The sequence below is a fragment of the Chanos chanos genome, chromosome 1 (genome assembly GCF_902362185.1).
Source record: "Chanos chanos chromosome 1, fChaCha1.1, whole genome shotgun sequence".
Lineage (NCBI taxonomy): Eukaryota > Metazoa > Chordata > Actinopteri > Gonorynchiformes > Chanidae > Chanos > Chanos chanos.
In genome coordinates this window covers 36,421,879-36,438,902 of record NC_044495.1, presented here as the reverse complement: position 1 = coordinate 36,438,902, position 17,024 = coordinate 36,421,879, and the positions used below count along the sequence as shown (strand labels likewise).

Here is a 17,024-nt window from a genome sequence, read left to right as displayed (position 1 = left end):
ATTTGAAGCAATATAATTTCTTCCCACTCATTTGAAACATTTTGGAGAAGTGCGTCACACAGAATCACATTTCAACATACAGCCAATGAACACAAACTCCTCAGTAAAACTTTGGATATAAATCATACAATACAATTATTTCACTTATGATGACTGCAAATGTGCATGCAATATGTTTTAAATTGCGAATTTACATCCCAAAATGATGGAAAAATGTAATGTTGGGAATAGACAAATAAAGAAGTGCCTGCCAGCACTAAAGACTGCAGATATCCTACGACAGTGGTGTATATGACGTGATTTTCTCACAGCTGGTACATACAGTAGGTCAAGCCAGAGTATCCTGCCCCTGTTTTAGTCACATTAAAGTACCTCATTTAAATGTGCCCAGCCAGAGTATATTTACTGGACACATTTTACTCTGTTTTGAGTATAGGTTGAGATTAGGATATGTGGTGTATTCATGTACAGGAAAAAAATTGATTCAATGTACATCAAAATATATGACTGGCAGTGTAAACTACACCAAAACAAACTGAAGATGAACTCATTAAGAGGGCAATAAATATTCAATGTTTGAATTATAATGTTCATCTTAGAGCCTTGAAAAGCACAATATAATGGTTTTATTGATTTCAAGAAAATGTGAAATCAGTTAAAATTTTGGTATAGGAAACTCTGTGATAATAAGCAGTCCATCCCTTCATATCCATTCATTTTCTATTAGTGCAAGTCCAAAAGTGCTTGTCATGCTGACAGATTCACTCCTGATTCGCTGCACTAAAGCCTTGATTGCTTCCCATTGGCTCTGGGCAATCCCTTTATATGCAGGATCACATGGCAAAACCTGGCATAAACCTGAAATCTCCAAAAGAAGGTAATGTCTGTTTGCAGAAGCTTACAGTCATGTTTGTAAACTAACAATGCCCGTCTGTGCTTTACGAGAACATGCACTGGTCTGCTGAGACACCCTAGTATCCTTCGATTTGCACATGGTAACGGAGGTCACCAGAACTTGTGTGGAATTGCATGACTGTTTCTCAATATCATCTGAGTTAGCAGAAGCCTGGCAGGGACTTAAGCAGCTCTTAAGAGAGTGAAAACGCCTTAAAACCTGGTTAAAATCCTTTTTGAAATGGAGGTTCAGCAGTATGTACAACAAAGGGTTCAGGCACGAAGGCAAAGGTACCACCAACAATACAACTACCTTCATCACCTCCGTGCTCACCCAGGAAAGTCCTAACATGGAACAGAGGGACAGGAGGGCCACTGGAATGAAGAGCAGGCAGTTGGTGAAGAGGAGCCTGTCGATGTGCTTGATCAGGGAGCAGTCCATACAGTCATCCAGCCAGCCCCTCTCCTGGCTGCAGTATGTCTGAACATAACCCACTGTCATGACTAAATAGCAGCCAGAGTTGATGAGCACCAGGGCAACACTGAAACCCTGGCTGGAGTGCTGGATGAAGGGCAGGGGTAAGCAGAGGGAGGACGAGGAGGAGGAGGAGGAGAAGGTTCCATATTCACTCATTGGCAAAAACGCTACTGTAGCGGCCAGGAGGAAACACAGGGCGGAGACAGGCTTCCAGAACATCTCCGACCTCTTTGAGAAGCAGATGGAGAAGCCTTGTTCCAGGGCAGAAGCCGTCAGGAGGAAGATGGCAGCCTCAGAGGACATGACTGAAAGAAAGGCAGTGACCCTGCATAGATTGTTCCTCCAAAAAGCGCTGTCTTCCATGAAACTACCCAGGCTAATGGCATCCATCAGAGCCAAGACCCCACTGGAGAGACCTGTCATGGCATTGGCTGAAGAGAGTAAGCTGATGAGGTACTTGGCAGGGGTCTTACACGTGGGAGACGTAATAATGGTCAGAACCACCAAAGTGTTGCACGCCAGGGACAAGACCACTAAGGTCCACACTCCAGTGCGAATGAGCCAGCTCCCAAATAGAGTGTCGCAGGTCTGAAAAGGGCCTAGGGGTTCAGCATGAGGATCAATTATAAATGATAGAATCCAAAATCCTCAAGTTTAGCAATTAGTATGATAGAATTGAAAGTGCTGGTCTGGACTCATACATCAGAGACTTTTTACAGTTAAAAGATCCATATATGTTAGATGTGTCTGTTTTGTAGTATTATATCACTACAAGTAACTGTACCTGGAGTTGGGAAACACTGGACAGAAAGGTCTCCTTCAAGTTGAGGGAACAAGTCTCTGGAATCATGGTCACCTGAACACATTTAGAGTTTCCTCTGATCATTTGTGCATTTCTTTCATCCTCATACAGAACCAGAGTACAGATGTAGCTAAGTTAGAGCTTAGAATGACAGCCATCTAAAAGCCTTTGATATTTTACTGAAGACCAGTAAGTCATGGATATCTCTTGGTTAATTAATGAGACAGTGAATTCTGAAACCTGTTCACCTCAGTCTTTCGATACTAAAATACTGGTTGTGTGGAGTATAATACCTTGGATGGATCTGAGATTGGTTTCCTTTCGACTGTGACTGCTGTTGATGACTGCTTTTGTAATACTAGTAGGAGATGACTTTTTACAGAATAAAAATGGGCAGCATTGGTATGCATGCGGCATCTCCACCACTCTGAAAATTAACCAAAAACAACACAAACTGCCTATGTCAGCATATAACCTTTAAAAAATACATAAAGCTTTGAGCCAAACTTTCTGTAGTTTTGAGCAAGTCATAAAACTAACAGATATGTGTCCCACCAATGATTCATGTTGCATTACCTTAATCATTATTTCTATCATGGCAAATAATTAGTAGATAGCATAAAATTGCTGTCCAGGCTATGCAGAAACTTTAACCGAGAGCCTCCAGTGAATTAGAATGCTGGTGTGATCTAGAAAAGTTTACTATTTGCCCTGCTTTTGTTTTCTCTACCTGAGTTTGGGAAATGTCTCTGAGGACAGGAGCTCTTGAAGATCCATATTTCCTCCCAGTCTCAGATGTAGGAGTCCAGACAGGCCAGTCACAGGAAGAGAGGACAACCCATTGGACGTCAGGTCTCTAGACGACGAAAGAGACAAGCTAATCACAGGGGCTGTTAACTGTGTGATGTATTGCAGGACTTTTAGAATATTACCGTTGGCTCACACACACGCCACTACCACTATTATTAATTCCAGAGTCCCAGATCGACCCAGAGTGAGAAAACACGCTGCTCACAGTTTGATTAATGAGGGGAGATTGGAAAGGGCGAGGGGGTGTACTGACTGAATCTTATTCCATGCCAAGTCCCTGTGAAGAAACGATGAGGTACAACAGTATTACCACCACATAGATGTAACATATATCAGATTTGCAATGTGCTACATGCGCAAAGAGAAAGCAATCTCTATGAATGGCTTGAAGTTTCTCAGACTTACTCACAGGGATTGGAGTGCAGTTAAATCCTGGAAAGTGCCTGCTGATATTTCTCGTATTTCGTTGTGATGCAAATCACTGTGGAGCAATTACCATTTTTTTTTCAGAGTGTCCAACAGTACTTCAGTCACAAATTGTTGTGTCACAAACTGTACCTAACAGGCCTGGAGAGTGCTGGATCTTAATTTGTACCTAACAGGCCTGGAGAGTGCTGGATCAAATACAAAAGAAATAAAATACTTACATTCTCTCCATGCTCTCACAGCCTTGGAAGCTGGGTAGATGCTGAATCAAGTTGTAAGACAGATCCCTATAGGATAAAACAATGTTATATCTAGGGATACTTTAAATTAATCAATTTCTGTGCAAATGCTTTATTATGTTTCATCAAAAGCTATAAAAGTGATGAAGTGGGGGAAAAAAACGCAAAACCACTTACAGCACTTGTAGAAGAGGTAATTTGTCACAGATGGTATCAGGCAGTGATGCAATGCTTGCTGATGTGATAGTTCTGAAAACAATTAAAGATTAACAGAGAGGCTTTGAGATTTTTGAAACAGTCCATGAACATAATTGCTTTATTAACAGCGTGTTGCATTTTAATAAAAACATAACAGCATCAGAAGTCAAACTACAATATCATATAACAAATATCATAGTTAATGGTGGTTGTCAATACCACTAATGAGGTTTCTATGTATTTTGCTGGGCACAAAAAAATGGTTTTAAGGGTACAGCGTCAGCAATCAGCACTTACAGACTCTCTAGGCTCCACAGTCCTGTCAGATCTGGAAACTCTACGAGTTCTGTGGCTCCACTGAATAACCTTGTTACAAACAAATAAAAGCAGTTATTTTTCATGACAGTCTTTTGGGACAGATGAAAAAATAACTCAGTGCAGCATTTGACACTTACAGTGTCTGCAGCTTTGGCAAATGCTGAAACGCTGATTCCTCAACATACTGTACGGGGTTATTACAAAGAGACCTGTTCAAAAGACAATTTTTTTTTTTTAGCAAAGTTTGGATTCTTGTTTGTGTGTATGTATGTATGTGTGTGAGTGTGTGTGTGTGTGTGTGTGTGTGTGTGTGTGTGAGAGAGAGAGAGAGAGAGAGAGAGAGAGAGAGAGAGAGAGAAAGAGATTCAGGCCGGTGTGCAGTGCAGTGACGTTTAAATGACCTACATTGTCAGGAGTGAAGGGTTTCCGATGAAGCCATTTTCTGGAATGGATTTAATATTGTTGCTTTGGAGACCGCTAGAACACAGAATGTTAAAACAACAACATTATACTCAGAATGTATGTATTATGCAGAGTGGTAGAGTTACACAGTGTGTGATAGAAGGTACCATCTATGTGTGTATACATTTGACAGCAGTGCTAGGGCTTACAGCTCTTTGAGACTAGTCAGATCTCTGATTGCCACAGGAAACTCCACAAGGTTATTGTAGTTTAGATCCCTGTGTTAGAAGAAAATATATAATTTAATCAAAATCCAGTAAACAATGAACAAATTGAATTGATTTTAATGTGAAGAGGTTCTGGGACAAGCTGTTTATGACATGAACCACAAGAATTCCCTGAGAAGAGTTCACACAACTCACCAAAAATCAGATTAACAATGTTTACCTCACCTGAATCATGTGCACACACGTTTAAATTAAAACTAGACAGAAACTTTAAGAACCAAATTACTTTAGGTGTGTACGTATGTGTTTCTGTGGGGACCAGAGCACTGAGAATTAAAAATACTTGAAAAAGCCAACTATTGCCAAATTTTGCATGACCCTACAAATTTAAATGTTTTTAAACTCAGATAGACCTGATATTTTTAAAACAAAAAGAGCCCAAATGATTTTGGTTATGGTTATGCTTAGCGTTAGGGTGAGGAGCATTAATCTGTGATTCTACTAACATACACACCAATGAGAAAAGGAGAGCTCCTTTAAACACAAAACCTCCTCAGGAGAAAAGTCAAGTAGGGTCTCAAACAGAATCCCAGTGCTCTCCACCCAGAATGCACATATGCTGTCCCTTAAGAGAGCTTCCTGTTTGTAAACATTAGGTAACGTAAATCTGCCTGCAATAATTTAGCTTGGTTACAGCCTGACAGAACACACAGACATCCACATCCCAGATAGTTTGTTTCCCATACAGTTTTGCATTAGTAACCACAATTTACTGAGAGGACACAAAGCAGCAGCATAGACATATCTTCCTGTCATGCAGTGTACATCGTGAAAAATGGGTGACTTCTTTTGCTCCGGGTTATGTAACACCAAATGAATAACAACCGATCAAGAATAAGCAAACATAAAAGGGAGAGTTCGTTTTCTTTTCTTTTCTTTCTCTTTTTTTTTAACAGAGAAAAAAAACAAAAAAACCCAAAAAAATACGAGGACATGATTGTTTCCAAACAGTGGTGTCAATTAGGAAATCCTTTTGTGGGTTGACTAATGAAAAACATTGGCTTACTACTGCATCATCCTCATCAGCCATTGATCTACACATGCTTTCAGTTATGGATGCTCAAACTTTCCAAGGGTACCAGTGGTTCAAGTGCTGCAGTCATCATGGTTCACCTTGATGCTTCTCAGACTCCCATAATGTCAACGCAGAAGAACGCACTGCTACCGACCACAAGAAGACTATTAAATGACCTCACTGTGATTCATTGAAAACAAAAGGATTTCAATTAAAGTTTAATTGTGTTTACTCACAACAGTACCGTAAGCCTATTCTTCTATGACCATTTTTCACACATGATTTTGTCTTTGATAGTTGAACGCCAAAAATCAAGCACATTCTAAACGGTGTTCGTTTGGCATATGTCTTGTGTGTTGATTGTTGTTTCTTAAAGTACTGGCCAGGTACAGGCACTTACTAGGACTATATGCATGTTTGCATGTGTAAAAGTTAAATAAAGGATGCATTAAAAATACTTTCACACCAAGTAATGCTAATTACAAAGTTAATTCAGCAGTTGTTTTTACTGAACTGTTTGTTATATTTTCTTTCTTTGACAGCTCAGCCTATTCTGTGTTTACTTTACTGTAAACAACTACAGACTGCTTTAAAACACTACAACAATAACTTCTTGTAAAAACATAAACTTGTACCAACAGTGTTTGGCTCTTGATTTGAATGTTTTCAGTGTGTGAGTAAGTGAGTGGGTGAGGGTGATAAAGATGCAGAGGAGGATGAACATGAAAAAATTTTGGCTGCACCTTGATGAGCAAACCAGTGAAAGCCAAATTTCAAACCACGGTCAAGATCAAAACCAGAAAAACAAGACAGTGACTGACTCACAGAGTTTCCAGGCTCTCCAAACCCTCAAAGCATCTTTCTCCAAGGGAGTGGATTCTGTTGTTATGGAGATGTCTGAGTAGACAAAACATGTATCAAACTTAATGAATACTGTCTTTCTCTTAACGATAAAAAAGATGGGCAACCATAGGTTAAAAAGAGACTTGCGTAACTTACAGGACAACCAGACTAGAGAGGTTGGCGAAGGCAGAGTCTGGGATGTGGCTGATCCTGTTGAGAGCAAAGGTAACAGCCTGCAAAGAGGTCAGACTGCCCAAAGCCTGGACCGGGATATCGGACAGAACATTGTCATCCATCCACAAATGGCGTAGAGATGAGAGCCCCTCAAAACAGTCTGGTGGTACAACACTAATGTGGTTGGCATCCAAACTCCTGTCAACCAGACGTTGGTACATTGTGAGGAGAAACATCCTATGTTTAGTGATAAGCATCTGATTTCTAACGGACCCAAGACTCTCCAAACATGGTTGTGACAGATTTTCTCAATTTCCTGATCATTTAATGACGGCTCTGAAGCAGAACCATCTCGACAAGTTACAAGTGGGCTTCACAATGGCTTAGTGGTTAGTGCTGTTGCCTCACAGCAAGAGGGCCCTGGGTTCGAATCATGTCCATCCCACCTTTCTGTGTGGAGAATGCATGTTCTCCCCGTGTTTGCATGGGTTTCCTCCAGGTGCTCCGGTTTCTTCCCACCACAAAGACATGCATGCTAGGATTAGTACTCCTGTCAGTGACCTTGACCAAAGGCACTGGCAAAAAGACTGCTGGCAGCAGCTGCCCCCTGCTCCTAGCTCATAGTGTGTGCTCAGTGGTGTTAGGATGGGTTAAATGCAGAGGCTACATGGACTTTAATCCTTTAACGGAGATTCTCATACGCACATCCTATTCATCAGGCACTAGGCACAAAACCACACCTAAATTATGCTGTTCCACACAGAGGGCAGTTCTCAGTCCAACTGGATCTCCATTGTCTACACTTCAATCAAAGCAAACGGTTCAAAACCAAATCACAGTACAAGCAAGATCATCTATACAAGATACAAATGTCTGTCCTGAAAAAAACTATTGTATTTCCAGTTTAATCAAAATAAATGATTAAGAAAAAAAATCTTTGAAGCATTCTCACCAAAAACATTGATATGTTACTCAGAACAATTAAATATGAAATTCAAATATAATTTTTCCTTTTTTTTTTTTTCTGGTCAACTCATCCTGTCCCAGTTTCATATTTTTTCTGTCTTTTGAAGGGTAGCGCGCTGATGAAGAAAATGAGAATTGATTAATTTTCTGTTTCATGTTACATTTCCATGGTGATCTGATGAAGATATTGTAGTATGCAATAAGTCATCCTGTTTCCAGCCTCAGGGAAAAACATATCTGGTTTTTCTACACAACGCCAACCTCATTTCACCGTCATATACCACAGGGCTTCATAAACTCTAAACCACAGTATCCTCATCTATTCCAACTGATATTATATTCAGCTGAGTTTGAGCTTTCTTTCAAAAGTGAAGTCAATACAAATTGGGGGATAAAAAAACAAACAAAAAGAAACAAAGCAAAAAAACCCCCAAAAACCACCTCTGTCTTTTGGTCTCATTCTATATCATTTATGATGCAAAACACAATATAATTCATATGACTGATGTACAGAACGAGAGATTTTACCACAGAACTGCCATTGACAATTTATATTTCTCAGCATTTCCATTTAAAGTAATTAGACAACTGTCTATAAAGAAAAAATGTCCATCTGGTCTGAGACTAGTTATAATGCAGATATTCAGTGAAAAATTATAGAAACTTCAACATTTTTCACTAACATGCTTTTATTATAATTCTCAAATGGAGTGGTCGTGTCTTTATAAGTAAACCTGTCTGGAGAGCAGTCCTGGAGGTGGCACAGGTGGCTGCTCCTCCATGCTATTAAAATTCAAATGGATTTTGGACACAATGCTTGAACACACCGGGGTGGGGGCGGACACGTTTACTTACAGACATGCTGTTTATTTGTGGCCTCATTAGTGCTGGGCAGGTGGTGGTGGTGGGGGGGGGGCAACGCTTGAAAATTTAGTACAGTATCAAATAATGGTTACAACATGTTTGTCAATACACTGTGGTCTTCAGCAGCTGGGAGCCAAAATATATAAAGGAAGTGAGGAATATATATATAGGAAACACTTCACACTGTTGGAAATATCAGCTGTCACTGATTGGTTGTTACAGGCTCTCAGTGCTGTTAGCGTTAGATGCTGGATCTCACCTGGCCCCTCCCCTGTGTGTTTGCAGGGAGCCGGGAGTATAGTGAGTTCCATTGAGGAGAGATGGATGTTTCTGGTGCTGGTAGATTACTTTAAATTTACATTGAGTGCCTGAACCGTCGCCAGACAGGAACTACTTCTTAATTACTTTCCCATCTGGTAAAGATTACAAGGTATCCTCAAAATAATTTTGTTGATTGACCCTAATCAGTGTGGTTTGAAGTTAACAAGTCACAACACAGGTGCTCAAATGAACCTAATATCACTATCGCAGCTTTATTGACAGAAACACACACCACAGAAAGAAGAATAATCATTTTGTTTAATGTAGGGACAGGGCACTTATACAAATATAAATCACACAGGTGCTGAGGTGTCCCACTCATTCCAGAGGTACACAAACATGATTAAAGGAGAAAACAGCCACCATCACCATACTCACAATGACTGGAGTTTCTTCAGTCTTCGAAGGGCTTCACCTGGGACTTGGGTGAGCCGGTTGTTTTGAAGCATTCTAAACAAATCAGATGAACACAGACTGGAGCACAGCCACCTCATTCAACGAATAGTACACACAAGTATGAATACATGGTTTTTTTTTATGTTTCTATTTTTACTTATTGCTTAAAGTTTGCTGTTTATGAACAAGGGTTGTTGATTATGTTGCTACACCTGTAAATCAGCGTTGTCATAAGACTTAAATTCAAGTCAATTCAAATTTACAAAAAAAAAAAAATCTCTAAGTTTATCTTCTTGGGTTTAAAGCCACCTGTTTTCTGAAATAAGCAGATACAGATGGAAAGCAGACATGGCTTGAGACATTTCAGCCCACAGAAAGAGAGAGAGAGAGAAAGAGAGAGAGAGAGAGAGAGACCACATTGGGTTCTCCTGTATGTGCTCCCTGTAATCTTACTGAGTTCGGTGAACAGTGAACTCAGGTCTTTCACTGTTGCTTTAATCAGACCCAAAGGAGGAAGCTAACATTAACATCCTATGCATTATATTCCTTCCATGTTAAACAGTGACTTGAAGTACTTACTTCAAATATATCCTGTCTCCATTAATATGGGTATTTATTTGAATGTTAGATAACAGAAGACTGGGCAGTTGTATGAGGATATGATTGTAAGACCAAAAGATTAAAAAAAAACATAGAAGAAAACAAAACACAGAAATAGAGCTCAACATCAAAGGAGGATCCCTTATCCATATGGAATTCATTATGCAGTTTCATTAGTTCAAAGGGAGGTGTGCTACATGGTGAAATTTAAGACATGTATGGAGGCATGACCCAGTATGGTATTTTGATTGGAGAAAACCTTAATGAGAAATGTCAACAAATCATAGCTTTGCTGTTAAATGTGACAGCAGGTAGGTAAAATTAAAATAACTTTGAAACCGCTGAATAATGAATAATTATTGATCTTTCCCATCTTTCCAGAGCTACTTCTAAATGCAGTAAAATACATGATGGAGAAATATCCAATTTAAACTAAATGATTTTTTTTTACTGTTCACAGTGTACCTCAAGTGAAAAAAGATGGTTGACACGTAAAGACACAACTCTGGTTTACATGTCACATAATTTCAAAACAGGAGCATATATTTTAAAATTGGTTATTGGTCCATATATGTGTACGTTTGTTTGGATGCACAGGGCATGGGTACTCACAACACTTTGAGATTGTGGAGGCCAGAGAAGCCATTTTCAGACATGTGAGTCAGGCCATTACCAGCAAGGCGTCTGGTGGGGGAAACATCCACAGAAATGACAATTACAGACAAGCCACAGAGACACTGCTCAGGGTGTGAAGGAAACTCATGTTATAATTTGTCCTCAACACTCCTCAAACTGTCAAAACATAGATTAGTCACTGATTGCTGAGGAACTCTTAGGTGCTTTCGGCAATACTAAATGTTCTCGTAGCATTCTGGACTTGACAAACGTGTAAGCTGTGAATAGGATGAACACTACAAAACTAGGACTCTTCTCCATTCAAACAATATTACCACACGTGACTTTGGTCAAATGACACACTTCATCTATTATGGGTAACTTTTGCCAGTTCTCTCCAGATTTTAATATCCTGAATTTTATTTAAACGCTCTCATAAATGCTTAACAGGGTGTTTATTGGAGAGAAAAGTGAAGAGAACGATCTAATTTTAACATTTTTAGAGGTTTTGGCTCAATCCCGGTTCTGTTACCCTGTATATTGGGGACAAACTGATCCCTGTTTCTCTCTCTCTCTCTCTCTCAGGCACACACACACTCACATACACACACAGACACACACACACACCACTCAACCACATTAAAAGGCAACTTCTCATTTATTTAAATTTTGTTGTGATAAGTCGTTAAAACTGTGGTTTAAGCCCTTCGGACAAAAATGGTCATTCTTAGGTTAGGCTAGTAGCAAAGCCCCTCCATTATACACCCTTTTAGGGCCTCTGCCCCTTTAGTGAGTATCTCATAGATCCCAGAGAATGAGAATGACGTAATTAACTCACTACAGAACTTTAGCTGGCAGCTGCTCTCTCTAATGTAACGTATTGCAGCTAAGCCACTGTTAATGTGTCCTAGCCAGAAGAGTAATCTCAGGGGACATAATGTAATAGTTTTGTGGGCTGAGATTTAAGATGAGGTGAACTCTGCACTCTGCAGTAACACATCCCCTGCCTGATAGATGTGGATGTTTGGGCTTTAAGTTCCGCACCTCATACTGTGGTCTCTGATGGGTGATCCCTGTTTTCAGTGGCTCTGCTAGATGGAGTCTCTCTCTCTCTCTCTCTCTCTTTCTCTGTGTGTGTGTGTGTGTGTGTGTGTGTGATGTGTTTTACAACAGAGTTTGAGACAGCTCAAATTGAGGTAAGACTATTTCATATACTAATTCATACATCTAGTATTTTCTGTGTGTGTGTGTGTATGTGTGTGTGTGTGTGTGTGTGTGTGTACACTTTAAAGTGATACTCACAGCTCTTCCAGGAAGTTCAGGTTGGAGAAGGCATTATCAGGCAGCGTCATGAGGTTGTTCATGCTGAGATCCCTGTGGCGAGGAGAGACAGAACAGAGGCAGCCTGTTAACATGTAACACCACAACTGGGCTCTCCAGCTGTTCATTCCATACATTCATTCTACAGCTACACTTCCTGTTCAGCCACAGGGCCTGAGGACATGCTTCAACAACCCTGGGCTTAGCTGTCTGTGAGGATGGATGGCTATTTCACTGAAACTGTATCCAACCCTGAAAATGTTTGTCCTTAAATTTTTTTTTTTTTTGCATGTATGTACATGTGTATGTGTACGTGCTACTGGAATCACCTCCAAAGACTAACAGAAATTGGAGATATATGAACATTACAGTGTTATAAATATATAAAGATAAAATCTTAATGCTATCTCTGCCAATAGGGATAACAAATACTGATGTTTAGAGGTGCTTGATGTTTGCAGGCGCTTGACATTCTCATGAACCACCATTTCTGCCGAATACCAATGTCCTCTTCAGACTCGGCAATGAACAATTATTACACCGGTGTATTGTGAAGAAATATCGAGCTGAAACAAACGGAAAAACACACTAACATTTGGGGAGCGTGGTGATATCACTCTATGAATGGTATGGTTTATGTGACACATGGTATCATGCTAGGTCTCTTCGTCTTTTGTGAACACATCCAGACAAAGGCATCTTGGCCAAAATTTTGTTTGATTAAAAAAAGCAGCTCCTTTGCCTAATTTTGCCAAGTAATTTCTGAAATCAGCACCTCTTGTTGAGAGAGCATTCTTTATTATTATTATTAATAGTAGTAGTAGTAGTAATAGTAGTAGTAGCTGTAGTAGTACTTAACCTTCATGGAGAAAATTACAGAGAGATAATAAATAAAACATTTGTATGAAAAAGTGTGGTACTTTAAAATTATGGAGCCATCCCAGTCTGCCTGGCTGAAGGTTGTCAGGCTGTAGCGTGGTGTCAAATGCAAGTAGAGATTTGTTAATGCCATTTTAGCCCATGGCTAATCGACAGTGAGTGAAGTGTTGATCAAAGGCCATAATCCCCCGTGCCGTCCTTGGCGGTGCATAGTTGAGAACGAGATTAGCAGGGTGTCGTGATGCCAAGCATGCAACCTACTGCCCTGAACAAAGCTGCTCTGCTCAGTTAACCCTTTCTGCCACATCACTGCCATGGATGTTTGACAGAACCATTAGGTTCAGCACAGTGAACTGTCAATCATTACAGAGGTTTTTTTTTTCTAAATCTGGTACCACAAAATCAATAGCATCATAGACAGTATATTGACAAAAAGTATGTTTGTAAACTAAGATACTTATTCATAAAGTGGAGCATTTGTTAAAGAGGTTTTCTGAGATTTTGAATTGAACAGAAACAGGCTATATGCAACATGTCTTACCTACTGCTAGATCATACAGCGATGATTTATTCCTTTCTTTATTGTTCTGTCACACATGCAAACACAGACACGTAGACACGCATACACACACTTACACACACACACAGGCACACACACGCACGCATGCACAGACACACATGTTTCTGCAGAACCTTCCCTTGTCCCTCTCGACCCTCACAAAGACCCCCTGTTCCTCACAAGCTGGTTTAACCATTTGCTTGGCATGAATGTCAAGAATCTACAGTATTTCCGAAGGAAATCTCACAGATTCTGTTCAGTGCTCTGAGAATAAGAAAGAGTTAAAGACCTCTTTTTATGATGTGATAGCTTGGATTTCTTTTTCTTTCACTCAGTTATCCGAACAGGAAGAGCCATTCTTCAGCACGTGGACATATAGAGGCATAGGCTTTCCATTGCCTGTCTACACTGTGTGTTTCATTTTTACACCACATATACTGGAATTAATATCACTCTCCTTTGTATGGTTCATATAGCTCTGGGTTTCATTTCCCTGTGTTGACTGCTGTACTTCAAATATTTTAGAGATTGAATCTTTCTAAAATCAGAGACAATTTTATAGTTGCAAAAGTGTGCAAAAGTGTGTCTGACAGCCACAAAACATGTTACCTCTGCAGCACGTTGAGTTCAAGAATTCAAACAATTTTTTGATCACACAAAAATTTATGTACGATATGCACAAAGACAAGTGATTATATTTGATTACTAAGATTCAGACCTGTAGCCATACAGATGCAGTTAAGAGTAATATGTGTGTATTTTTTTTTATTCTTTCTGGCCCAGTTCACCTCGTGACTGAGTTAGTGAAAGGTGCGGAGAAGATTACGTTTGTCTTAATAAAAATTCCAATTCAGTAAGTGGCACTTATGATATCCAGAAGAACCAGTTCACAGTCGCAGCAAGCTCAGAGAGATACACACTGTGATTCAAATGACCTTCAAATACTTCATAGACCTGTACGTGGATGAAGTTGGCTATATCCGTACCAAACCAAAGATTTCTCCTCAGACGTAGACACATTGCCAGTTGCGTTTCTCATACAGAGAGCAGGATCTTTCGACCGTACAAAAGAAAGATTCCAATATTTAAATGTAGAAGCTATGTTGAAGTTCACACAGCTGCTAACACTGACATTGTAGCCCAGCTAGTGGCTCATCTAGGTCATGTTTACTTCTCGCTGTAGTCCCATTAATCATGAGAACAAATGGGAAGGAAAAGAGTGACAGTGTTTCTTTAGCGATAATCGACCCGCTGGGCCTTGGGTTTTTTCCCCACTGGGGACTTGATCTCCATTAAACAAACCGTATTTGCTCTCGCTAGTATTGTTCCCCTTTTTCCCAGTGTAACTAAACATTGCTAATGGATTGGTAAGGACATCTAATGGGTAAAGCAGAGTCACCTGTCCATTGGACGACTAACAGATGGATGGAGAATGGACCAGGTGGATGGCACTGGGCCCTAAAAGCTCCAAATGCATCCATCATTGTCAGACTAGCTCAGGCACGACTTGTTTTAGCTTGAGACAAAGAAAAAATCACTACATAGGGATGCTTCTCTGGAATAGCTGCATGTAACGACTTCTAATATCAATACAGTTTATCTAAAAGTGATGATTCATTTCATATATTGTATTGTAACTTAAATGAATGAAAAGAAAAAGCATTACATCTTCAAATTTCAATGGGGCATTTAACCTTGTGGTGGAAATCAAAGTGGTGCTCTGTGATGTCCAAAATCAAAATTTGAAAAAAAGCAACATTTACATTACATTTATATTTATTCACTTGTCAGATGCTTTCATCTAAACCAACTTACATAATGAATACATACAACATGTGCATCGCTAAGCTGACATGAAATATGTCAAATACTGTTCAATAAAGCATGAAGAATTTTCAGTGAAAATCATGTCTCTGTTGTGTGGTGTAATCATTTACCAGCATAGGACATTTGACGTGCAACACACATACAATGGGTTACATGACAACAGTCACTCTCTAGCTTCCACTGGTTGGCCTTACTCCCTTTTAAAGGTATGTCATAAATCAGCATCGTATCTGAGCATCATTTCACTTCTTATGGCATACATCTTTGAATATCAGTGAGTATTTTTGCAATGGAAGATGAACTTTCAGAATGTTATATAGAATATCCACCGTCATTTGGGTTTTCAGAAAATGTGGGATCAGCTCATGTCACCTGTGCACCAAAACCCATCTTAATACTACCAAACCAGTAGCAGCATGGACAGAGAGTTCCAGTTACGAATCCCACAGTAATCACAGTCAAAAATTACATGAAGAGCAACACAGAAGCACATGTTTTCTCTTTGGACTCATTTCCTGCTGCTACACTCTATATAACATGAGAATGAATGCACCCTGCTCCCTCAACTATGTATGTCTATCAGTGTTTGGGGGGGCTGTGTGTGTGTGTGTGTGTGTGAAGGGGGGGGGGGGGGTCACCTCTGAGGAACATGCAGTATAGCAACACACAGCTTACTTCTAAGTGTGTTCATTCAGGTTTGTGCCAGCTGTCCCAACTACGTACGTATCTGATAACCACATTACAAGAATGCAAAAACATTACAAGTACAAAGTCTCTTACATGTATGGATCTGCAGTGAGCTACGCATGACCACTTAAGTATTTTCATCACTTACTATCAGACTGCAATGTAGCAATACATACCTACACAGGTATTACATTGCACTACATTATATTACACTGTACAATTGCAGACGCCTTGGAATACTCGATGCGTAATATGAAAGATAATAACTAACTGTAAAAACAAATCAGTGCATTTCAAAGAATACTATATTTGCGATATAATTTCGAAACAATCAATAATGCTTTTGAAACTGTTCACGTTTTTTGAAAAATGAACGAAAACCACTCAGAGCAAGGTGACATTTGAATCGGACACTCACAGGTACGAAGTGAAGATGCTGAGATTTGCTGGTAAACTCGTGAGCCCGCGATTGGCGCAGTCCACGCGCAGGAACGTGCCATCTCTGTCGCAACTGCAGCTGGATGGGCAGTCAGGCACCTGGAACTCCATCCGTGCAGTGTCATCTGTTTCTATACCTTGCAGTAAATAATTAGTAAGTAACAATGTGCAAAAATAAATCTTCATGTTTCTTCACTTAAGGAATAATTCTTGTGACTTCAAGATGCAGTGCGCACGTTGGTGTCAGCGTTGTGTACTTCTGTTTTAGAGAACACCCCAGGCTAGTTTGATACCCACGTGTCGTTACAACTTTTAACCCATCGTAGTACCTACACGACGCGTTCATTGACGTCACACGCTGTCAACACCACCCTAGTGGTACTTTGTGTGTTGATGTAGACAAGTAGGCTTCTGATCACATGAAAAGAAGAAGCCTGCGAACATGTACCACTAATGTTGCCAATAAAGAGAGATGACTATTGTAAAAATGATGAGTGTCTTAATTTAATATGAGGAGGATGGCGTATTTTCAGTTCTCTCGTAGTTGGGACTTCATAAGCAATCTTATGAATATGCAAATTATTGAAACAGAAACATGATACCGGTAGAGATTTAAAAACACTTCTAACTTCATGGATAGGACCTTAACTGACTAAACATTGGTAT

General features: G+C 39.8%; 1 protein-coding gene across 1 annotated transcript; it reads right to left on the bottom strand.

Moving 5' to 3' along the window:
* Positions 1-904: 904 nt before the first annotated feature.
* On the bottom strand, positions 905-16,469 carry LOC115821984 (leucine-rich repeat-containing G-protein coupled receptor 5-like). Its single transcript, XM_030785692.1, has 18 exons — positions 16,339-16,469; positions 11,951-12,022; positions 10,646-10,717; positions 9,416-9,487; positions 6,869-7,084; positions 6,695-6,766; positions 4,777-4,845; positions 4,571-4,642; positions 4,303-4,374; positions 4,145-4,213; positions 3,827-3,898; positions 3,632-3,697; positions 3,394-3,465; positions 3,190-3,261; positions 2,905-3,030; positions 2,468-2,601; positions 2,157-2,228; positions 905-1,971 (listed from the first exon to the last, which is right to left on the bottom strand). Exons 1-18 carry the CDS (start codon positions 16,467-16,469, stop codon positions 905-907), a joined length of 2,598 nt encoding a protein of 865 aa, XP_030641552.1.
* Between the last annotated feature and the right edge of the window lie 555 nt (positions 16,470-17,024).

Excerpts from the sequence above, each read along its gene's own strand:
- LOC115821984 (XM_030785692.1), bottom strand. The coding sequence starts at position 16,469 with ATGGAGTTCCAGGTGCCTGACTGCCCATCCAGCTGCAGTTGCGACAGA. Across the intron at positions 3,698-3,826 it reads TTACCTCTTCTACAAGTGCT|GGATCTGTCTTACAACTTGA; the intron begins GTAAGTGGTTTT and ends TTTATCCTATAG. Across the intron at positions 1,972-2,156 it reads CCAGTGTTTCCCAACTCCAG|GCCCTTTTCAGACCTGCGAC; the intron begins GTACAGTTACTT and ends CTGAACCCCTAG.